The sequence below is a fragment of the Mobula birostris genome, chromosome 4 (assembly GCF_030028105.1).
Source record: "Mobula birostris isolate sMobBir1 chromosome 4, sMobBir1.hap1, whole genome shotgun sequence".
Lineage (NCBI taxonomy): Eukaryota > Metazoa > Chordata > Chondrichthyes > Myliobatiformes > Myliobatidae > Mobula > Mobula birostris.
Genome location: NC_092373.1, coordinates 130,806,003 through 130,831,099, shown reverse-complemented (window position 1 = coordinate 130,831,099; position 25,097 = coordinate 130,806,003). Strand labels below are relative to the sequence as shown.

Here is a 25,097-nt window from a genome sequence, read left to right as displayed (position 1 = left end):
AGGAGACTTTTTTTTTAGCCAAAGAGTAGTGAATCTGTGGAATGCTCTACCACAGACAGCTGTGGAAGACAAGACTGTGGGTATATTTAAAGTTAAAATGGATAGTTTCCTGTTTGGTCAGGGCATTATAGGTTATGGTGAGAAGGCAGGTGTATGGAGTTGAGTGGGATCTGGAATCAGCCATGGTGGAATGCTGGAGCAGACTCAATAGGTTGAACGGCCTAATTCTGCTCTTATGTCTTATGGTCTCATACCTGACTCTACCTATATTAACGTATCTGCTTTTGAAATCACCCCAGTTGTTGCATTTTCTTGGGCAACCTCACATGCTCCGTAACAGTTAAGTTTGAGCTTATCCAAAATGCCATATATCCGCACTGTTTAATCCAAATTAAGAATAGTACTGATCTACAAACTAAGTTTAATTTTGGCTTGAACAGTCTGAAGTATCTAATACACTAAAACTATGTCAATGAAGCAACATGAAACTTGGGAGATATGAACAACATTGTTCACATATCTTCATTTCATCTTTGTGTTCCCTGATTTCTATGCTACTTCATATTCCCATTGTTCAATCATTTGCTCTGTACTGCTCAGACGAAACTCTACCCAAATATCAGATATTGCATCTCAAAATTCCTCTTCAGCAGTATTTTCTGATCTAAGTATTTTACTACTTTTTCTTTACCATTTCATCCATTTACCTCTGCTTCAATGTTGTATAATAACTCAACAACTTTTGTTTTTTTTTAAATAAATTCTTTGTAAGATAACATCCAGTTTCCAATTTCACTAGCCTGTTGAATTAAAAGTAAAGTCCTGGCCACCGAGTCCATTTTCTAACTTGACTGAATTACCACAAAGAAGAAAGTCATTTGGCCTATCTGATCCATGCAGCCACCCAGCAGAGCAATGTCAACAGTACCACACTCCTGTATCCCTGCAACTCATTCTATCTTATATGCATATCAACTCTCCTTGATTCCTCTGTGACTTAACAAAGTTTGTAAGAGCCAATTAACCTACCAGCATATCTTTGTGACTCGAGAGGAAGTGAGAGCAGTCCTCATAATCATTTGGAGAATGTGCACACAGACATCTTGAACAATACTTGGGTTCCAAGAACAGTGGTGCAGCAGCATTAATTGCTCCAATGCCATTACTGTTCTGTGAATAATATCGTCCAGTCTCTTTCCAATAAGGCTTTGTTTTGTCTCATTTCAACAAGGCTATTTAAGAATATGCAACAAAATATGGAACAACACACACAAAATGCTGGTGGAACACAGCAGGCCAGGCAGCATCTATAGGAAGAGGTACAGTCGACGTTTCGGGCCGAGACCCATCGTCAGGACTAACTGAAAGAAGAGATAGTAAGTGATTTGAATCCCTTTTGCCAATCAACTTTCCAGCTCTCAGCTCCATCCCTCCCCCTCCTGTCTTCTCCTATCATTTTGGATCTCCCTTCCCCCCCCCACTTTCAAATCTCTTACTATCTCTTCTTTCAGTTAGTCCTGACGAATTTAAGAACACATTAGGTACAACAGTTCTGTTGCCCAATTATAAAATTGGTACCAAACTCATTTATTAAATCTACTACCAAAACACTATCGCACTTCAATAGGTTTCGATCAGTACATTTAATGTCAGAGAAATGTATACAATATACATCCTGAAATTCTTTTTCTTCGCAAACATCCACTAAAGCAAAGGAGTGCCCCAAAGAATGAATGAGTTATATGTCAGAACCCCAAAGCTCCCCCTCCCACAATCAGCAACAAAGCAATGACCCCCCACCCCCACCAGCAAAAAAGCATCAGCACCCTCCACTGAGCACTCAAGCATGCAGCAAGCATCAATAAAGACACAGACTTGCAGTACCGCAAAAACTACTCGTTCACCCAGTAATTCGGAAAAAGAGGTGTCCCTGTTTCAGAACCATGTATTCGAATCACATAATTAATATTACTAGACAGTTGCAAGGCAATGTTGCATGGCAAAACCCTGTAATTATTTTTACATGTTGCCGCAATTTCCTGTGCCTTGGTCTTCATGTTTTAACCATCTAGTGCATGTTTCATAACAACCTATATTTAGTTGTGAAAAACTTAGACAGGTATAATGAAATGACAAGATCTATAACCTATACATACAAAATAAAAAAGCTTGACGTCTTCCCTTAATTTCAACTCTTGTTGCTGAGTGCTATCCAGTTGTTGTCAACTCATGGCTACCCTATGGATGGTGTAGTTATCCATAGGGTTTTCGTGGCAAGATACGGAAGTAGATTACCAGGTCTTTCTTCCACGCAGATACTGCTGCTGCTGCCCAAGCTGGGACCCAGCCTGATTCAAACTCAGGATCATCTGCCTCGAAGTCCGGTGCTGATGTCACTACACCACCGGCCAGCCCAATTTCAACTCTAGCCACTCCTAAAAGTCATCTGAAATCCCTAAATCCCTAATGATTGTAATTTGGTCACTTCAGATTCTGTAGCACAGTGACTATTAAGTTTGCCTGACAGGTAAAAAGTTTGATTCTGGCAGGAACATAGGATATAGTCTGTCTTGGAATGACTTATCTAACTTTACAGTCTTGATGAAGGGTCTCAAACCGAAATGTCAACCGTTTACTTTTTGCCATAGATGCTGGTTTGCCTGGTGAGTTCCTCCAGCATTTTGTGTATTACTTGTTCCTAGCTCTACATACAGTTACAAGGCAGACCTGCTTTTTAACCAGTAATCCAGAGGTATATAATGAGAATAAACTTAATTTCTACCTTTATATAATAGTACGAATTTTAATTTGGTTAATTCAATATCTCTGAAATTTAAGTGCAATCAATAACACTGAGCATGAGCCCTCTGATGGGGGTGACAGCATCATAAGTCCGTGGACCCTGAACAATATAGTTAACTCTTAACTCAAGCAAGTAACACTATTATCAAATTATTGTAAGAATAAAACCAAACAAGTGAAGCCCCATAGTTAAAATTAAAATTGCCTGCCCAGTTAAATTTGCAACGTCCACTTCAAAACATGTGTGGACGCATGCCAGAACTGTAAGAGAACAAAGTCCCAGAGTCTCCCAGCAAGATCCTTGGCAATATTCTGTGCCTTAGAGGTTCCACACAAAAAAAGTAACCTATAGGAGTCTTTCAAGGTGTTCATAATAACCTCATGGCATGCTAATTTCTACCTCCTTTGCTCTTTCAGCTGATAAGCAATCTGTGCTGAGCACTACCTTGAAGAAACATCAATGAAAATGCACATAGAGTGCAGTTTCTCTTCAATAAGAGAAACCAACCACATTGCCAAGTTATTGATGTGTACAGCTTCCATACTAACTATGCAACAAATGATAACCAGGATTAATCTATCGAACATCATCCACACCATTCTTTCTGCTCCAGTTACATTTGTCCACAATAAGAATAGAAGTAATCAGCATGGCCCGCACTACACATAAAAGGCATGATCAGGGCGCCATTTAGCAACCACCAGATTACTAAAAGGAATATCTCAAATTTATCCAGATAACTAAACAGTGCTATGGGCTATCATCAGGATCAGAACTGTGCTTTACCACAAATTTACAACTTTGAGGTTCAGAATATCTCAAAGTTGTAAATTTGTGGTAAAGCACAGTTCTGATCCTTACTCTAGCATCGCCTTCAAATGACATGACCAACCCGGTTCAATGAGGAAAGCACAAGAACTAAGCCACCTTTATCTTTGTAGGGATAAATGTAAAGTTAGTCCGAAGTAGTTCTGCTGGAGCCATGGATAGTGTTGGATTGTTCACTAGAATTAGGTTTTTATTAGGCACAACTTTTGCTATATCCTTTGTATCCAGGCAATTCCTGATACCACAAGGAGTAAATTAACTTGGTCGAAGATTTGGATCTGTGACTGGGAACAGATAGGACACAGTAGTGCACTGTAGAAGGACTTGCTGCTTCAGGCTGAAGATTAATGTATACTGCACAATTGTGAGGTGGGAGGAAATGGGAGCACCCAAGAGGAAACACATATTGTCACAGGAAGGTGGTGCAAGCTCCACACAGATGACAATAAAGGTCAGGATTAAATGTGGATGACGCAGCTGTTCTAGCGGCTGTACCACTGACCTGTTCTTAGGACTGAGCTTATCTCTCAGTGCTTTATGACCTTTAAGCAAAATGATCACACAAGTTCAATGAAAAATACAAGAACTTGTCAGCAGCAGTGTAAGCATATAGTTGAAATGAAATCACCAGTCATAACCATGTGATATTAAATAGCAGAAGCAGTATGCAAAAGAGAAGAGTTAAGCAAGCCATAACCAATAATCAGATCAAAGTATCAGTAAGGATTTGCTTACAGGAGGACCAGTTACTTCTACCAAAACCATAATGGACAGTTGTCTCCCAGCAAAGCTACAGCAGCACGGAGAATGGGATATTTACAAAGGCTCCTGTGATTAATAAATACATAATTATCCACATCCATTCATAAGTCAAAGCAGGAGGTCTGAAGAGCTTTCATCTGATTTCTGTGATTGGCTTGCTTGACTCTTATCCTTCCTGGATACAGACCCAGTGATGCTAATAAAGATATACAGTATATCCACATTAAGATGAGTTGTGACTTGGAGAACCTCCAGGTAGCAATATTCCTATTAGCCTGTTGCTCTGGTATTAACTAGTCAAAATAACAGATTTGAAAGGTGGTATCAGATCAGTATTGTGAAGTGACTGCAGTGGATTTTAAGGATGCTACCTTCCATGGCTGCAGGTTGCCAGTGATGGAGGGAGTATGAGCATTCAAATTCAGAGCAGAAATGGCCTATTCCTGCCCAAAATTCAAATATTCATACATAGATTTAATATTAAACATCAAGTTGTCCGTCAAGGCCTTTATGATAGCATTACAAAAGGAGAGGCCTAGCTACATCAATACTAACTACAATGCAAACAGAACAATTGACTTTTCAAGCACCTCTTCAGCATTAGAGAAAGAAACACTGGGATGGGGTAGGCAAAATCAATTAAGTTCATGTCACTGATTATTATCACCATCCAAAAGAATACCGAGGACCAGAAGCAAAAGCCTGTTAAATTGATTTATTATCGTTACAAGTACCGAGGCATAGTGAAAAACTTATCTTGCATTCTGTTCATACATATCAACTCATTACAACAGTGCAACGAGGTAGTACAATGTAAAATAATAAAATAATGCAGAATAAACTATTACAGTTACAGAGAAAATGCAGTGCAGGTAGACAATAAGATGCAGGGTTATAATGAGGTAGATTGTGAGGTCAAGAGTCCATCTTATCTTTTGTTTTGCTGACATTGAGGGTAAAGTTGTTGTGATACCATGTAATTAGGCTCTTTATCTCCCATTTGTACTGTGAGTCATCATTATTTGGGATGTCATTGATATAGTGGTGTTACCTACAGATTGTCATTCAGTTGCCTTACTTGAAACAGAATTAATCCAATAAACCATAGTTTAAAAACCTGCCAAAAGATTACTAAGATAATTTGACAATGATGATTCAGTCATTACTAACTTATCAAATTGAAAGATTTATGGTGTAATCATCTTAACAGCTACATGATTTGTCACATCCTGAAGTAACAACTACTCACAACAGTCTACCTGGTTTGGGTTTTACCAACGTTTCTCAGAGTTCCAGTGCGAGAGCATGATGGGAACAGCATCTATAACTCCAAACATTTTAAGATATCTTTGAATAAAGACAAGTAAGAAAGTACTAAATTGGGGGAACGCTAATTATATCAGCTTTAGACAGCGGCTAGGAAGAGTAGACTGGGAACAGCTGTTATTGAGCAAGTCCATGTCTGAAACATGGGAATCATTTAAGGGGCAGTTGGTTAGATTTCAGGACCAACATGTTCCTGAAGAAAGACAAGGCTTAGGAACCTTGGATGATGAGAGGTTTTATAAATTAGAAAACTAAAAATGGACAGGGCCCTGCAGAATATAAAGGAAGTAGGGAAAGAATTTAAGCAGAGGCCAGGAAATGTCCTTGGCAAGTAGGATTGAGGAGAATCTCAATGCATTTACATTTTTAAAAAGCAAGGGAGAGGATAAGACCACCCAATAATGAATGAGGGAATTTATGCCCAGAGACAGAAATAGTGGACGAGATATCAAGTGACTACCACATCAATTTTACCAAAGAGGACATGAAGAGAGGAGTATGTTGGTTTTCTAGGGGAATATGAAGATCAAGGAGCTGATGGTATTGGGTCACTTGAAGACCATTATGGTAGATAATTCCCAAAAGGCCTGACAGGATCTATCCCAAGTTACTGAGAGAAGCAAGATCCTAAAAGAGTGGGGAATGGCCAGTACAATTTCTTTGCTTTAGTGGGCAACGGGGGACAAACCAGGAGGTTATAGGCCAGTGAGCCTTGCATCAGTGCAAGGAAATTATTGAAGATTCTTAACAACAGGATTTACTCATATCTGGAAAAGCATGGACTTATTAAGGAGAGGCAGCATGACTTTCTCCCACTGAGGCAAGGCATAAGATGTTAAATTCATGGACCAATGTAGAGCATTTGCCACGATCCTTCGGTAGGCTGACCCAAAAGATTAAAGCATGTGGGATTCAAGGGCTCTTAGTAGATTGGATTCAAGATTAACTTGGCCACTGAAGATAGAGGTTAATGGTGCAGAGATATTATTCTGACCGTTCTACTCTGTGACCAGTGTGTTCTACAGGGATCTGTCCATGGACTATAAATAAAGCATCATCATGTGCCGTGTTGTATGACATAGGCAATCATGGTCCCATGATCACGACTGTTCTTGGCAAAGCTTTCTACAGAAATGATTTGCCACTGCCTTCTTCTGGGCAGTGTCTTTACAAGACAGGTGCCCCAGCCACTATCAATACTCCTCGGAGATTGTCTGCCTGGTGTCCCTGGTTAAATAACCTGGACTTGGAAAATGCACCAGCTGCCTGAACAGCCAACCTCCAACTGCTCCCGTGGCCTCATGTGACCCTGATTCGGGGACTAAGAAAGTCCCAAGGGTGACCTGCAGGCTAATGGAGGAAAGGAGCACCTAACACCTCCTTTGGTAGAGACCTATCTCCACCCTGCCACTCTATATAAAGTACAGGGTATGGCACAAAAATTGGTGGGGGAAGGTTGTCAAAGGATTCAGCTGGATACAGATCAGGGAAATATGGCAGAAAAATGGCAAATGGATTTTAATCCAGACAAGTATTAGAAGTTAAACCAGAGCAGGACATTCACAGTGTATGATAAAGTCCTGGGGACGGTTTACAGAACAGAAAGGCCTAGAGGTACAAGTACATAGCTCCCTAAAGGTGGTTACACTGGGATGCAGGGCAGGGAAAGCAGCATCAGACATGTTTGCCTTCATCAGTCAGAGCACTGTGCACAGAAGATGGGAGCTCACCTGCAGAATTGTTTGCATTTCTGGTCACTATGTTAAAGGAAGGATGTGATGCCGTGAAAACTAACAAGTATGTTGCCCGGACTGGAGCACCTCAATTATCAGGAGGGAGTGGATAGGTCAACACTGTATTCCCATGAGCAAAGGAGGCTGACAGGTGACCATAGAGGTGTAAAATATATCATGGGGGAATGATGGATAATTTTGATGGCCATAGTCTTTCTCCCAAGGTAGGGGAGTCTAAAACAAGGGGGATATTGATTTAAAGGGAGAGGGGAAAGATTTAAAAGGAACAGAAGGGGAGCACAACCTCATTCTTCTGGGTAGCCTCCAACCCAACCTGATAATTTCAACCCCCTCCTGCTTCTCTTTTTTTTTCCATTCCCAATTCTGGCTCCCCTCTTTCCTTTCTCTTCTCCTCACCCTCCTATCATCTCCGCCTGGCACCCCTCTTCCTTCCCTTTCTCCCATGCCCCACTTGTCTCTCTGATTGGATTCCTTCTTTGTTCAGCCTTTTACATTTTCCTCCTGTCACTCCCGGCTTCTCACTTCATCCCACCTACCCATTTACCTTCCCCCTCACCTAGCTTCACCCAACACCTACCAGCTTGTACTCCTTCCCTGCCCCCCCCGCCCCAGCTTATTTTGGCTTTTTCCCCTTCCTATCTAGTCCTGAGGATAAGTTTCAGCTTGAAAGGTCAAGTGTTTATTGCCCTCCTTAGATGCTGCCTGCCCTGCCTGAGTTCCTCCAGCATTTTGTGAATGATAAAGAAACTGAGGAATAGGTTTTTCCATCCGAGGATGGTGGTTATATGGAATGAGCTGCTGCCAGGGAGGTTGTAGCAATAGGTACAACTACAACATTCAAAAGACATTTGGCAGGTACCTAGGTTGGAAATATTTACAGGAATATGGGCCAAACAGAGAAATGGGACTAGCATGGGTGAGTTGGGCTGATACACCTGTTCCCATGCTACACAACCATCACTCTGAGTGAGGTACTGGACTTTGCACCTAAGGATCTGACTTCCATTGATAACCAGATAGATCATGGACACAAGTTTCCCCTCCCTTTTAACAGCACAAGTGGATCGGGTGGTAAAAGCAGTATACGGCAAACTTGCCTCTATCGGTCAGGGTGTAAAAATTGGCAAGTCATGTTGCTGCTGTATAAGACATGTAGAGTATCATCATGCGTTGTGTCACCACATTGCAGGGAGGACATGAAGCTCTTAAAGAGGGTCCAAGGGTTCACCAGGACGTTACCTGCATTGGGGAATATGAACTGCAAGGAGAGGCTGGACAAATCTGGATTGGTTTCTCTGAAGCATTAGGAGACTGAAAGGCACCCTGACAGAAATATATAAAATTATGAGAGGTGAAGATATCAAATACTAGAGGGCACAAATTTAAGCTGATGAGTGTAAAGTTTGAAAAAGATTTGCAAAACAATTTTTTTTAAATACACATTGAATGGTAGGTGCTTGGAACATGCTGTCAGGAGAGATGGTGAAAGTAGTTAAGATATATGAGACATTTAGACAGGCCCGTGAACATGCAGAAATGGAAAGATACAGAACATAGTTTAAATTGGCATGATCAGCACAGACATCATGGTCCAAACATCTTGTTCCTGTGTCGTATGTGTTTATATTCTCACTTACAATCTAAAAAAGGATACAAGACCTGAATACCCAAGTGGCAGCAGATATCCTCTACATTATAAATTAGGTTTGATCTCAAAGAGTACAAATATGTTAAGGTCCTTATGTAAATATGTAAAGATTTCATATTGTTATTAAATGAATTTAAATTTCAGAGGAATACAATTAGATAGGTACTCAGGAAAACTACTGTATCAACACCATGCCCAACTGAAATCACTCCCCCTCAATGTTGCCAGAAACCATCCAGTTCTCGTTCCACTCTTTGTGCCAATAATTCTTACTAAAGAGTTCAGAGTGAAAAAGGTTCCTTGGACATTTCTTATTTCCTTCTATTATTCTTAGGTTTAAATTCTGCAACTGGAAAGGATTTCTTGGATCAAGAATTCAGATCACAACCAGCACCTTTTTAAAGACAATTAGAGTAGGCATTAAATGTTGGGTCTTGCCAGCAATATTTTTTCTTTGGAATACAAGTAAGCAATTAGTCTAAATGTTCACAATTCTGAAAACTTTCTTTGAAACATCTTCATAGAATCAATCTACACTCATGCAAAATCCCTACAAAAGTTGGAATCAATCACACATCCTTTTAAATATTCTTTCCTGTTTCTCATCTTCGATACAGTGAAATCAAAATTAAATGCAATTCTCCAGATGTTGTCCCACAGGAGTCATATGGAGATTACAAATAACCCTCTCATGTTGTCAAAAATGCTGTTATAAAATCTGTCAAAGGTTTTTAAATCATATCCAATAAAGCAATGAAGATCTCACCTACTCAGATACCATGACTAGATTTAGCACAAAGTCTACCTTCCTACTTCTCAGAAACATAGGCCAATGTTTTCTCAGATTATCTCTTCACCCATTGTTTGAGCCTGTTAAAACTAGAGTGTGCCATTTACCAATGATCAAAATATGATACATCATTAAAACCCACACACTTCCTGCCTACAACACAGGCACTTGTATTTCACCGCTACACTAACCCATACTTCACTTGATCTGCCAGCACAGCATTCAAAATGACTTTTTGTGCAACATTCACACCCACTTTGAGTCTCTGTTGCTAATCCAAAGCAGCTGCTTCAAAATGCTTTTTTAACAGAACACATCTTCTGCAACAAAACAGCTAGAAATTGAATATTCTCCCCCAATTATACAAGCATACTTGTATAATTTAACCAGAGTAAAAAAATCAGATTCTAGACCCAAGTGATCATTATTACAAAGGGACAAGGTACAATTTGTCTCAACCACTTAGAAGTAACATTGCACAGCTCACTATCACCACATCTCTGTCAGTACTAGTTTTGTAAGCCAGTCAAAATGTTAGTTCGCTCAAGGGACAGCAATGGCAGTCAGTGGAGTGGATTGCTTTGCTCCTCCTGTGTGACAATAGCAATACCTACATCAGGCTGTTGTTTATTGACTGCAGCTTAGCGTTCAACACAATCATACTCTCAATTCTAATCAACAAGTCCCAGACCCTGGGACACTGTACCTCTGCAACTAGATCCTCGACTACCTCACTGGGAGACCACAATCTACGTGGATCAAAAATAACATCTTCTCCTCGCTGACAATTGACACTGGCGCACCCTAAGGATGTGTGCTTAGACTACTCATCTACCTCCTCTACACCCACGATTGTGTGGCTAGACCCTGCTCAAATACATTCTATAAGTTTGCCGATGGCACAACTATCGTTGGCAGAATTTCAGGTGATGAGGCGGCGTACAGGAATGAATGATGTTGGTTGAGTGGTGGTGCAGCAACAAACCTGCACTCAACAATAGTAAGGTGTTGAATTGATCGTAGACTTCAGGAAGGGGAAGTCGAGGGAACACACTCCAGTCCTCATCGAGGGATCAGAAGTGGAAAGGGCGAGCAGCTTCAAAATTCCTGGGTGTCAACATCCCAGGCCCAACATATTGATGTAATTACAAAGAAGGCACAACAGTGGCTATACTTCATTAGGAGTCTGAAGAAAAGTATACTCTCTACATACAGATATACGTGGAGAGTATTCTAACTGATTGCATCACTCTCTGGTATGAAAGGGCAACTGTACGGGATCGGAAAAGGCTGCAGAACGATGTAAACTCTGCCACATCCATCATGGGCGCCAGTCTCACCAGCATCCAGAATACCTCAAAAAGGCAGCATCCATCATTAAGATCGCACATCACCCAGGACATGACCTCTTCTCATTGCTAGCATCAAGATGATGGCACAGGAGCCTGAAGACACACACTCATCATTTCAGGAACAGCTTCTTCCCCTCCACCATCAGATTTCTAAATGGAAAATGAATCCATAAACACCAGCTCACTTTTTCCCCTCTTTTTGCACTGCGTATTTAATTTTTTTAATATATACTTCTTACTGTAATTTATAGTTTTATTATGAATTGCAGTGTTCTGCTGCTGCAAAACAATATATTTCACAACATATGCTAGTGATATTAAACCTGATTCTGATGTGGGAGATTCAGAGAGAGTTCAAGTGTTCCTGACAATGGCATCTGCAAGAAATGTGTGCAGATGTGGCTCCTCTCAGACTGCTTTGAGTGGTTGGTGGTTGCTGCAGCAGCTGAACTCACTGAGGAGCATACAGGAGGCAGAATGTTATAGAGAGGAGTTTCAGGGAGGTGAAGGCGGTCACAGTCTGATAAATAGCAACTGCCAGAATAGACAGCAAGTGCAGAAGTTTTCTGCAGCTGTTCCCCTCTCAAACAAGTACCCTTTTGGATACTGTTGTGGGGGAGGGGGTGGGGAAGAAGAAGGAAATAGCCTCTCAGGGGAAAGTGACACCACGACTAGAAGCAACTGTTATTGGGTATATCCAGATATGACATACAGGATTTATTTGAAAGCCATCTGGGTAGGATATTGCAGGGCAAATGGTATTGGACCATAGCATAAAAAAAGCTTGGGAACCCCTATTCTAGGGCATGCTAATATCAAGAAGAAAGCTGTTGGAACTTTCATGAGGCCTCGTTTGGAGTACTGTATCCAGTTCTGGTCACTGTATCACAAGAACAACATGAAGGCTTTGGAGAGGGTACAGAAGTAGTTCTCCAGGATATTGCTTGGACTAGAGAGCATTAGCTATAGAAGAGAGGTTGGACAAACTTGGATTGTTTTCACTAGAATGTCAAAGGCCAAAGGGTAACCTGACAGAAATATATAAAATTACAAGAGGTAGATAGGGTGAATAACCAAAGTCATTTTCTCAAAATTGGACACGCCAAATATTAGGAAGACACAGGTTTAAGGTGGGAGAAGTGTTTAAAGGAGATTCACAAGGCAGATTTTATTTTTAAAAACAGAGAGTGGTGGATGCCTGGAACGTACTGCCAGGGCACGTGGTGAAAGCAGACACAACAGCAACATCTAATAGGCATTTAGACAGACACACAAACAGGTAGGAATAGAGGAATGCACACCACGCGCAGGCAGATAGGGTTAGTTTTGATTGGCCACCTTGGTTGGCACAGACACTGGGAGCCAAGTGGCCTGTTCTGTAATAGGTTCAAGTCTGACTCCAAAGCCACGTTCAAAAACATGTTTTTAGAGTCAGACCCGAACCTATCACATGTGGCAGGCTGCAATCAGTGCGAGAGGTTGTTCATTGATGACACAGAGTAAGGTTTAAAAAGAGCTCAGGTGCTTTCGGGGGTTTTCAGCAGACTGCAATCATAACAATCTATTAGGCACTCAGCAAGGGCCAATAAAAAGCAGCAAATTGTAAGTGGAAGGGCCATTGTGTGAGTGTACAATGTTAAGCCTGATTTATACTTCCGCGTCAACGCGATGCCGTAAGTACTGCGTCACCGCAAACCCTGCGCAAAGCCAACGAGGATCCCTACGCCAGAGCCTGCATTGCTGCGACGTGCACCTCTCCCAAAACATAACCGTGCATCGCGGCAACGCAGACCACAACAGCTGTGATTGGTCCGCTTGGTCGCATCGCATTTCATCCTATGCTGCAATAGCTTCCCATCGGGCGACTGAAGGGCAAGGAAGGAACTCTGGCTGCAATGCTTTCCATAAAGCTTTACAGACCTCCGAAATTATGGAGGACACATTTCACTTTTACGAAAAAAGACGCTAGCTTCTTGTTTACCCCGAGAAAGACTACCATGACCATGAAGCCTTGCACGGGCAGGTGTGTGCGCGTGCGTGACATGCGCGAATTGCAGAGCGACGCAGACACACCAACGCACAAGTATAAATGCTCACAATGCGCTTAAGTCATTTGCGTAGGTTACGGCATCAAGTTGACACAGAAGTATAAATCAGGCTTTAGTGTGAGCAGGCTTTGGCTCAACAAGCTTGGGCAGTTTTTTTTCCTCTGTTAGTACAAAGCTAGTGCGCTGAGAATGGGTCCAGAGTTAGTGGTCTGTTCCTCGTGGGAACTTTCGGAGATCTCCAGACTCCCAGATAACTACATCCGTAAGAAGTACACCAAGCTGTAGCTCCTTAGAGACAGTGTTAAGGAACTGAAGCTGCAACTGCATGACCTTCAGCTCATATGGAAAATGAGGAGATGATAAGATAGATAAGAGCTACAGGAAGGTAGTCACCCCTAAGTTGCAGGTAACTGGGTGATTGGCAGAAGAGGGAAAGGAAAAGGCAAAAAGTGCAGAGTACCCATGTGGCCACCCCCCTCAATAATAAGTATGCTGCTTTGGATAACGTTGGAGGAGATTACCGACTGGGGGAAGCTGCAGTGACAGGGGATTTTATAATTAGAGGATGTGAAGGGGACACTCAGATGATATGTTACCTCTCAGGAATGTCTTGGACTGGGTCCACAGCATTCTAAAGGAGGAGGATGAACAGCTGGAAGTCATGGTGTTACAGAAAATATAGGGAGAAAGGTAGAAAGCAGAAAAGCAAGACCTCCGGGGAAATAATCTCTGGATTTCTGCCTGTGTCACATGCCTGTGAGGGCAAGAATACGATGATTTGGCAGATGAATGTGTTGCTGAAGGATTGGTGCAGGGGCAGGGTTTCAGATTTCTGGGTCACTGGGATCTCTTCTGGAGAAGGTTCTGACCTGTTCAAAAACAACAGGTTACACCAGAACCCAACAGGGATGGATATCCTTGTGGTAGGTTTGCTAGAGCTGTGGGGAGCATCTAAACTAATTTGGCAGGGGGTGGGAACCAGAGTAATAGGGCTGAGATTGGGGCAGTAGGTATACAACTGGGTGTAGTGTGTAGTGAGACTGTAAGAAAGGACAGACAGATGATAGGGCAAAATTGCAGTCAGTGAGATGAGCTAAAGTATAACAGGGGCCAAACTGATAAAGGTGATGAATACAGGACTGAAGGTGTTATATTTGAATGCACACAATAAAAGAAATAAGGTAGATGATCTTGTAGCACAGTTAGAGATTGGCAAGTATACTGTTGTGGGTATAGCTGAGTTGTGGCTCTGCTGGTAAAAATGAAATCAAATCCTTAGATGGAGGTGACATAGGACTGTAAGATATAGAATCCTTGTCGATAGAGTTCAGATACTGCAAGGGTAAAAGGACCCTAATGGAAATTATATACAGGCCTCCGAACAATATCCAGGATATGGGCTACAAACTATAATGGGAGATAGAAAAGGCATGATAAAGGGCAATGTTGCGATAGTCATGGGGGATTTCAATATGGAGATGATCGGAAAAATCATGTTGGTACTGGATCCCAAGAGAGGGAATTTGTCAAATGCCAAGGAGATGGCTTTTTTAGAGCAGCTTATGGTTGTGGTTGAGCCCACAAGAGGAAAGGCAATTCTTGATTGGGTGTTTTGCTTGAACAATTTAAATGCTGGCACAGATGTCAGGAACAGAGATAACGGTTGGCTGATTTCACTCACTCTCTCACGAATGTTCATCCTTTTCTCTGCAGGGCTGAGGCTGTCAACTGATCCGACGACTCTGCATTTTTGTCCTGCTGGTGAAACGAGCCGGGACCGAGACTTGGGCCTACTTCGGATGCTCCGGAAAGCTGTTGACTTGCTTCTATTGTTTGAATGATTTGTGGGTTTTTCCCCTTTTTTCCTTGCACAGTGATTTTTGGCCTTTTTTTTAAAAAATTGGGTTATACAGGTTTCTTACTTTGTGGCAGACAAATCTCAAGGTGTATAATTTATACATTCTTTGATAATAAATGTGCTTTGAATCTTTGATTAGGGAGCTGAAGTTAAAGGAACCCTTTGGAGGCAGTGATTATAATAGCACAGAATTCACCCTGCAGTTTGAGAAGGAACTAAAATTGGATGTATCAGCATTACAGTGGAATAAGGTGAATTACAGAGGCATGACAGTGGCCAAAGTGGATTGGAAGAGGACACTAGCAGAGTCGACAATAGACAACAATGGTGGGAATGTCTGTGAGCAATTCGGAAAGCGCAAAAAAAATACATTCCAAAGGAATGTATCTGACAAGAGAAGTCAAAGACAGCAAAAGAGGTGTCACATAATTTAGCAAAGGAAGCTTTTAAAAACCAACGGAAAGCAACTAAAAAAGCCATAAAGAGCAAAAAGATGAACAATGAAGGTAAGCTAGCCAAAAATATACAAGAGGATATCAAAATTTTTTTATTCTGCTATATAAAAAGAGACAAGAGGGGATATCGCATTGCTGGAAAATGATGCTAACACTAGCAGCAACACACATAAAAGTTGCTGGTGAAAGCAGCAGGCCAGGCAGCATCTCTAGGAAGAGGTACAGTCAACGTTTCGGGCCGAGACCCTTCGTCAGGACAGACTTTTATGTGTGTTGCTTGAAATTCCAGCATCTGCAGATTTCCTCGTGTTTGCACTTTTAAATACTAACACAAGCAGAATGCCAGAAATGCAGGGAGCAAAAGTGAGTGCAGTTGCTATTACTAAGGTGAAGATGCTTGGGAAGCTGAAGGTCGGCAAGTCACATGGACCAGGCACATTACACCCCAGGGTTCTGAAGGAGGTAACTGAAGAGATTATGGTGACATTAACAATAACTTTTCAAGAATTGCTAGATTTTGGAATGGCTCTGGAAGACTGGAAAATTGTAAATGTCACTCCACTCTTTAAGAAAGGAGGGGAGCAGAAGGGAAAAAAAATATAAGCAAGTTAGCTTGACTTCAGCGGTTGGGAAGATGTTGGGAGTCCATTATTAAAGATAAGGTTTCAGGGTACTTGGAGGCACATGACAAAATAGACCAAAATCAGCAAACCCTAACCCTAACCCTTAAGGGGAACTATTGCCTGACAAATCTGTCAGAATTCTTTGAGGAAATAACAGGGAAGGTAGGCAAAGGACAGTCAGTGGGTGTTATTTATATGGATATTCAGAAGGCCTTTGACAAGTTGTCACATACGAGGCTGCTTAACAAGGTAAGAGCGCAAAAAAGTCAAAGTAAAAGGAGCTTTTTTCTGGTTGGCTGCCAGTGACTAGTGGTGTGCCACAGGGTTTGGTTTGGGACCACTTCTTTTCATGTTAAAAGTATGTCAACGATTTAGATGAAGGAATTAATAGCTTTGGGGCCAACTTTCCAGACGAAATGAAGACAGGTGCAGGGGAGGTAATGCAGGGGAAGAAGAGTGTCTGCAGAAAGACTTAAGACAGATTGGGAGAGTCGGCATAAAAATAACAGCTGGAACATATCATATGGAAGTGCATGGTTGTGCACTTTGGTAGAAGAAATACAGGCATGGACTATTTTTTAAATAGGGAGAAAATTCAAAAATCAGAGGTGCAAAAGGACTTGTGAGTCCTCCTGCAGGATTCCCTAAAGGTTAATTTGCGGGTTAAGTCGATGGGATGTACAGGAAATGCACTGTTAGCATTCATTTCAAGATGACTAGAACACAACAATGTAATGCTGAAGCTTTATAGGGCATAATTGAAGTATTTTGAGCTGTTTTGGGGTCCTTATCGCAGAAAACGTGTTGGCATTGGAGTAGGTCCACAGGAGGTTCATGACAATGATTCCAGGAATGAAACAGTTAAGATATGGAGAACATTTGAAGGCTCTGGGCCTGTACTCGCTGAAGTTTAGAAGAATTTGGGGGGGGGGGGGGGGGAGAGAATATCATTGAAACCTATCGAATATTGAAAACCCTAGACAGTGTGTATGTAGAGAGGATGCTTGCTTCCTACCGTGGGGGATTCTAGGACCAGCGGGCACAGCCTCAGAATTGAGGGACACTCAGTTTGAACAAGGATGAGAAAAAAAAAATTTATTTAGTCAGAAGGTTGCAAATCTATGGAATTCATTGCCACAAATGGCTGTATTGGATATATTTAAGGCACAGAGTTTGGTAGGTTCTTGATTAATCAGGGCATCAAAGGTTACAGAGAAGGCAGATGAATGGGATTGAGGGGGGTAATAAGTCAGCAATGATGGAATGACAGAGCGTATTGAATGGGCTGAATGGTCTAATTCTGCTTCTGTATCTTATGGTCTTATAAAATCTCCAGTACTAAATCAATGGTCAACTGCATCATAAAATGTTCTGCTTTTGAAAGAGATGATAGATTTGTGCCTGCTAATACTCAACTTTTTTTTGCAGAATATTTGATTAACTAAAATGTGATCTGTTAAAATCCTCCGACTGACATAATGGGATATGATTACAGCATTATAATCAATGCACTATTTCCTCCACAAATGATATAATTTAATATAATTTCATTACTGCAAAATATTCATGATGACTCTGCTGATCATTTCCCGAATGTCAAATGCTTCACTTTAAAATGATCTTCCTGGCTAGTGTTTCTGCTCGAAGACCAACTTGAACCAATTTATAATTCTCTAAAGAAACTTTACCCTAATGACTACTTTGGTACTAGCTCTTCAAGTTATTCCAAACAGTACATCATTATTCCAAGCAATTTACTCTCCAGCAATATTCAGTCAGTTTCTGGCCACTTTGGGTTCTTTTCCTCTGACCTCTCACCTTAATGTCAAATGGAGACACCAGAAACATTTTCCTCTCCCCTACTTTTCATTATTTTGAAGGAACCGCTCACTTTGCATCTGCATCATTTGCTCTTCCATCACCACCAACTACTCCCCTGCTCACAGCACCTACCTATGCAACATCTGGCTTTCAAAACAAAAAAAAACCAACTTTATTCTTTCATACTTCTTCCAACATAATGTATTGTATCACTACACAAAATTAGTTTACTCTTCATTGGAAAAAACAAACAATTGCACGACTGTTTTGCAGAACACCTTTGTTCTGAGTACCAAGAGTATCCAGCTATTTTTTCAAATTTTCTATTCCACTCCATTTTTGATTGATCTATGGCCACCTGTACTCTTCCAGTAAGATTAAGACATCCCACCCTCCAAAAAACTCATTTCAGGGAGGTAGTACCCCCACCCCAGTCAATCTCCAAGGGTGTATGTAATACTTGGTTTAGTGATTTTGTCTAATCTGTAAACCAAGTTGGGTATATGCAGAAAATGAGATTAAAATATGTACTTATTATATTTATTCTATTACAACTTTAAGTCTATAGGGAGCTTGGCCTCATCACGTAGGACATCAATAGAGTAGTTCCTTAGCAGCTAGCCAGCTAGTTTAAATAACATTAGCTACACTAATGAATGAATAACAGCTGTTAAACTCACCTCAACATGTCTTTTACATTTTAACCCACTGTGGCAATAGAAAAGTCACTGTTGCAAACAGTGCAGTGAGCAACACTTATTATTTTTGAGGTTGACTATAAACCCCACCCACAGAGAAAACTGATTGGCCTCTGTGTTGAATAGACCTATTAGGATGCTCGCTGTCACTCTGCCTCTCAAAAAAAAAAAAAAATCAATTTCCAGGATATGGTACATAATTTCTGGGCATCAGGGAGCTGCTATCAATATGCAGGAGACTCCCGGAACTTCTGGGAGAGGTGGGATGTCTGAAGATTCCACATGAGATTGAGAAATGGTACTTCTTTTCTATATGGAAAGATCTCAACTGCTAAGACTCAACATGAATTCCAGCAATTTTGGGTAACATAGTCAGAGACATCACCATTTTGTACAGGATAAGCTTAGCCCATCCAGAGCAAAAATGAGGGCACTGTAAAGATTCTCAGTAACTGGTGGAACATTTCAATTAGCAGCACTGTTAAGTGCAGCCTCTGGAAAATGTCTACATGAGGTGTTAAAATTGAAGGATGGGGAGTGACTGCAGATGAAAGATCAAATAATTTATCATTAAAATTTACAATGGATTATTTACCAACATCAGCACAGAATCAGCACCTTCAATGGAGATGCAAAACTATGTCCAATGAAGTAATTAATTCATATTTGTCAACTAATACTTTCATTTGTATGCCAATGAAATTTCCACAGATCACAGAGACTGGCAAAGGACCTTTACAGATTAAAGGTTCATTCTTTTGTATGCTTCGGTGACAGAGTCAACACAGGCACGTAGCTCCGCCCCCAAATGTGTGCAAGAGCTATCTGCATAGTGCAGCACGTTGAGTAAGGCTGAGAGGACTTATGCAAGTCCTGAAGTACAGAAATGTAGACCGAACAATTCCCTACAACTCCTCCAGATTAGATCCACTCCTGCAGGAAACAATTTGGAGGCAGAGATGAAGTGTAACTTTGCAATGATAAATGTTAAAGAAAGTGTGTGAGAATGAGACAGCCTTGCATGACACTGATCTGTGCTGAGATTGGCTCCATTGGTCAGCATCACAGCTCACATGCCTTCAAGAAACAAGCAAATGAGGAGATGAATCTCTACAGGCAGCTAAGTTTAAGAATGATTCTCCATTGTCCTCACAATAGGTAGAGTGGTCAATACCATTCCTTGCATTTATCTTTGGAGTTTTTGGACAGTAAAGATCATCTCAATTGTGAGATGGGTGGAATCCACACAACATTTGGGGAGTAGCTCTTCATCCACTATGAGGGCCAGTTAAGAAGAGCCCAGGCAGACTCTAAGAACACTCAGTTGTTGCCACAATTGGATCTGCCCATTCTTGAGGATGGTCATGAATAAATAGAGCATCCAAGGTCCCCATTATTTCTTCCTCCTTACAGAACTGGGTTATAAGTTTGTAACTGAAGTTCCACTCTGTTTAGCAGTAGGCACATGGTCAGGAGGGAAAACAGGATTTGATCAGAGTTTGCTGTGGGATGATTCTTAGTAAGGATAGAGTAATAGCTGAGAAGTTATTTGAAGTGTCCCTTCCAGTAGGCACTCTGCTCCTCTGCCCTTGATATGTTTACCTCCATCGCTTGCCTTCAGTCTGGGTATCTGGACCATATTTTTGTCCTTGACAACACAGCCAAATCTGTCCAACATAGATCTCTTGTGCTCCACCTAGCAGATGCTCTTTAATCATGGTTTTCTATTGAACCTTGACTCGCTGGTGGCTGTAGAGGTGGTGCTTTACTCCAAAGCACAGGGAGCATCCAAACCAGTAGTCCATTGTATTTGTAATTAATTAGTTCCCAGTTCTTATCGAACCAGTCCTGAGACTCTTTGTACTTGTTTTATCATGGGGGATATCATGCAAGAGAAGCTGATGTCAGCTCATAATTGACCACTGTTGACCCTGTAAATATATGGTTCCTCTTCCACTTTACCCTTCCTTAACCCACATTCATCACCACAGAACATGGGACTGCATTTTTTGTCCCATCAGCAAATGCTGGAATCTGAAGCCAAAAAATGCCACTGGTGGAACTCAGTGGGTCAGGCAGCATCTATGGAAGAAAGTGGACAATCAACTGTCTATTTCTTCCACAGATACTGTCTGCCCACTGAGTTCCTCCAGATGCTTTTTTTGGGGCAAGTAATTGCTGAAGTCAGACTGGCACATTTTCTGTACTATTTTTATTCTTTTTGGGATTCACCATGTGCTCACAGTCTCCAATGTAACAGATCCCAAGGTCTCTTGCAGCATAATACTTCTTCCTTCCTCATTCTGGAAAACCACTGAGAAAAAAAAAAAAGCTTATACTAAAGCTAGTAGACCAATGCAAAATTCAGGGAATAACCATCTTGCTAGGGCCCTGCACACACTCACAAAAGCAAAAAAAAAAAAAAAAATAAAATAAATCTGAACTCCTACTGCTTTACACATCCTCTTTTTTAGCATTCCTGGAAATAATCAGACTCCAGAAAAAATACTACTTCTAATATTTCTCTCAGATCCAGCTAGTGTAGGGCTTGGAAGGGCAAAATGCAGCTCAGACCTTTTAATGAAGTTAAAGTTTCAATGAACTTTGTACCCATCATAAAAACATTACATGATGCAAACTCTGGCAAATATTCAGTCCATGATATACTCAAGTAAAACAACCTTTGCCACACCATAAAATAGACTCATTGAGAATAACTAACTCTGCTAAGCCACTTATGTCTAGATTAGTAATAAACAAAATGAACCCAAAATGTAAAAGTTTGAAGGAATTAACAGTTTTAATACCTTTGAAAATATTGAACCACGTACAAGGATTTACAGCTCACCTGAAAAGTGGTGAAAAAGTGGTACTCATCTTCTATTTACAGTGTTTGAGATGTAAAAATTACAAACTACTTCATATATTAAAATTAAATAAAAATTGGCAACAAATTAGATAGGAGACATTAGAAAAAGTCATTAATAGCTAGATTTTAAAACAGTGAAAACAAACACTTTTTCGCTGAATGAAAATGAAAACATTTTCCACTGGGGAAACAGGGTGGTTATCTGGAAACATAACAATTGAGGCAGACCATTCTGCTCATCTCATTTTCCAAGACAAAAAAAAGCAACAAGAAGTTTATTCCACCAACACAAGTGCTTATATGAAAGTCTCCTGAAATCAGTACTAAGATGACAATGACCAAAACTCCTTGTCTCAAACAATGAGTAATCCACGTGATATTGTTACATCAAGAGATATCTGCTTTACAGAGACCGTAATATCAAACAGTAAATTACAAAATAGTTACTGGAGTTTAAACAAGTTTTTCAGTTTGGGGAACAGAGTGGACATGTAGTGGAGTTTTTGGAAGAATCCCAGCGTATGCTGACGCTTGTTAAGATTTATCTTTCTTATTTTGATTAATGTCATGTCCTGTACTAACGCCCTCTCCTGCTTAAAAGAGTGGGGAGTGGCAGCTTCCCCAATATTTCACTATAAAAAAAATCATTCTTGAGATGCACACTTCCAGTGAGAGAATACTTCCCCCTCACACTCCGTCACTGAAAGAGCGTTAAAAAAAAATTAACGCGAAACCCGGATAGGAAATTTAGCAGCAATTGGAATGAACAGCAGCAATAGTTCTGTCAAGTGACAAACACTGATGCACACTTCGAACCCAGGGCTCTTTACACAAGCTCAGTCTCAAAATATGTTGCCCAACACCCTTTAAACTGACGGACGATAGCAAACAACCGTTGGGGATGTGAGAGGATGAAAACTTCATTCAACCAGAAAAAAAATATTGACAAATTCGTCCCCAGCAAGTTGCCTATGGAGAGCAGCGGTCTGCTCCCCAGCGCTCAAGGCCGCGGGCACCTGGAGCCCGCGCGGCCGAAACCCCACTTACTTTTCGTGGCTAAGACTAGCGCCTTCCCGTCCTTCAACAACTCCTTGATAAACTTATTCGTCTTCTCCAGCTCTGCTTCGTGCGCCCTCAGCCGCTCGCGAAAGTGGGGGCTCTCCACGTAGCAGTCACTGAACTCCAGCGGTTGCAGCCCCATAGCTTCCCGCGTTTCCTCAGGCCGGTGAGGGGGGGGGGGTGTCGAGGAGAGGAGTAGGGTGAGGGTGGGGTGGGGGGGGTGGTCGTCCCACCAAGCAAATCCCAAACCTAGCGTAAACCAGCCAGAGATCTCCTCTGCAAGGGAAACTGTGAGGCGGGTAGGTGCGACTGTGGCCGGGCAGGAGTTCCGATGCTGCACTGCTGGGGGGGTCCTGGACCCGCTGACAGAGAGCCAGCAAAGCCGGGCTTTGCCTCCCGAAGATTTCAGCTACAGCTACCCGCGGAGAGTGAGCCGAACACCCGGGAGAGGGCGGAGCCTGCGCTCTCCACTCCTCCCGCTCTCCCTACTCAGTAAAACAAGCAGGGCACTTAACAGAGACAATGCAAAAGTACACTGGGAACCGCGATTGTCAATGACTCACGTCTAAAACAAGCCCTGGACCATTTTTTTTTAATTGCAGTTCTCAAAACGTCTATTTGAAAAAAAATTGTTGCGAATGACGTTCGCGTAAAGAATGCTAGATTGGATCCAACGTCGATTCAGTTAGTTGCTGCCAAGGGGGTGCTCTCTCTCAGTGGGTGGGGGCACACACCCTTAAATGAGGCGAGTTGAATCCGTCTCCCAAAGGAAACGAGACGATTTCGCTAATGTACTAAATAGTGTTTTTTTTTTTAAAAATCGCCCGTTAGTAGAGAACAGGACGACATCTCAACACGCCTCAATATCCAGGCTTACTTTAACAATTCAGATTACACCGGGAACCCAAAAACCAGATACCTCCGGCGTCTGGAGCTTTGCGAAAAGTTTAACATAATCACTATAAAGCACTTATCATAACAGTTAATGATGAAAGATCATTCCTCGCTTCTTTTAGTGCAGGAAATCTCGTGAACCCGCTGGTGCGTTGGAACATGGTAAAAAGTACGGTGCTTCTTATATCTGATGTGACAGTGGTTTGCCAACCCAATTCGCCACCATCCATATATCCTTTACATTTTCCTTATTAAATCAAATATGTCCATCCTCAGCGGATATGGTGACCAGATGAGAATTCTTCCTCCTCCTCCGCGTTTAACAGTGTCCTCTCTCCTTGATACCACCATTTAAGCAGTAAACACGAGATCATCAGATCGCTTTTGTAGAGAGGCATGTCAGGAACTGTAGAGTAGGCTTGTTCCTGAAGCAGAGCCCATTTATTTTAGCAGTAAACCACTCTTCACTCATTGACAGCAAAATAACAAGCTATGAGGGGCCACATAACAAGAGAGAACATAAACTAAACACAAGGTAAACTTTAGGCAAGAAGAGTAAAGACCAAGACACTGAATAGTTCAACAAATGAACATAGACCATAGCTGTGAACTGGGACTAAATAGGCTGCTGGTTATGAGTCCAAAATGAGCAGCAGGTGAATCCTATTAGCTGGGTGGAGACTGGGAGGTGCCTGCAGAAGGAGGCCACACACAGGCTATTGTAAAATATTGCAAATCTACATGTGGAGAAAGTGCAGAGAAATAGAATCATAGAGAATTGCAGCACAGAAACAAGCTCTTTGGCCCATCTAGTCTGTGCTGTACCATTTAAATTGCCTACTCCCATCCTCTACCCTCCATACCTCTACCATCCATGTATCCATCTAAACTTCTCTTAAACATTGAAATCAAGCTTGTATGCACCACTTGTGCTGGCAGCTTGTTCCACACTCTCACGGCCCTCTGAGTGAAAAAGTTTCCCCCCATGTTCCCCTTAAACCTTTCACCTTTCACCCTTAACCCATGACCTCTAGTCCTAGTCCCAATCAACCTCAGTGGGAAAACCCTGCTTGCATTTACCCCGTCTATTCCCCTCATAACTTTGTATACCTCTATCAAAACTCCCCTCAGTCTTTTGCATTCTGAGGAATAAATTCCTATCCTATCCGATCTTTCCTTATATCTCAGGTCTTTCAGTCCTGGCAACATCCTCATAAGTTTTCTCTGTACTCTTTCTATCTTATTTACACATTTCCTGTAGGTAGGTGACCAAAACTGCACACAATACTCCAAATTAGGCCTCACCAATGTCTTGTACACTTCAGTATAACATCCTATCTCCTGTACTCAATACCTTGATTTATGAAAGCAATGTTCCAAAAGCTTTCTTTGTGACCCTGTTTATCTGTGCTGCCACTTTCAATGAATTGCGGACCTGTATTCCCAGATCCCTTTGTTCTACCACACTCCTCAGTGCCCTACCATTCACTGTGTAAGACCTATTGTGCT

The 25,097-nt window shown here is 41.6% G+C and overlaps 1 protein-coding gene across 2 annotated transcripts in view; it reads right to left on the bottom strand.

Moving 5' to 3' along the window:
- arhgap10 (Rho GTPase activating protein 10) overlaps window positions 1-23,171 on the bottom strand; it is a 223,415-nt gene extending 200,244 nt beyond the window's left edge. Inside the window, exon 1 of one of the 2 annotated variants that reach the window (XM_072256040.1) lies at window positions 22,683-23,171. In XM_072256040.1, the coding sequence (XP_072112141.1) occupies window positions 22,683-22,836 (154 nt within the window). In that variant the 5' untranslated portion in view covers window positions 22,837-23,171. The remainder of the gene's footprint in view (window positions 1-22,682) is intronic. The other variant, XM_072256039.1, reaches the window with a different exon arrangement.
- Window positions 23,172-25,097: the final 1,926 nt, after the last annotated feature.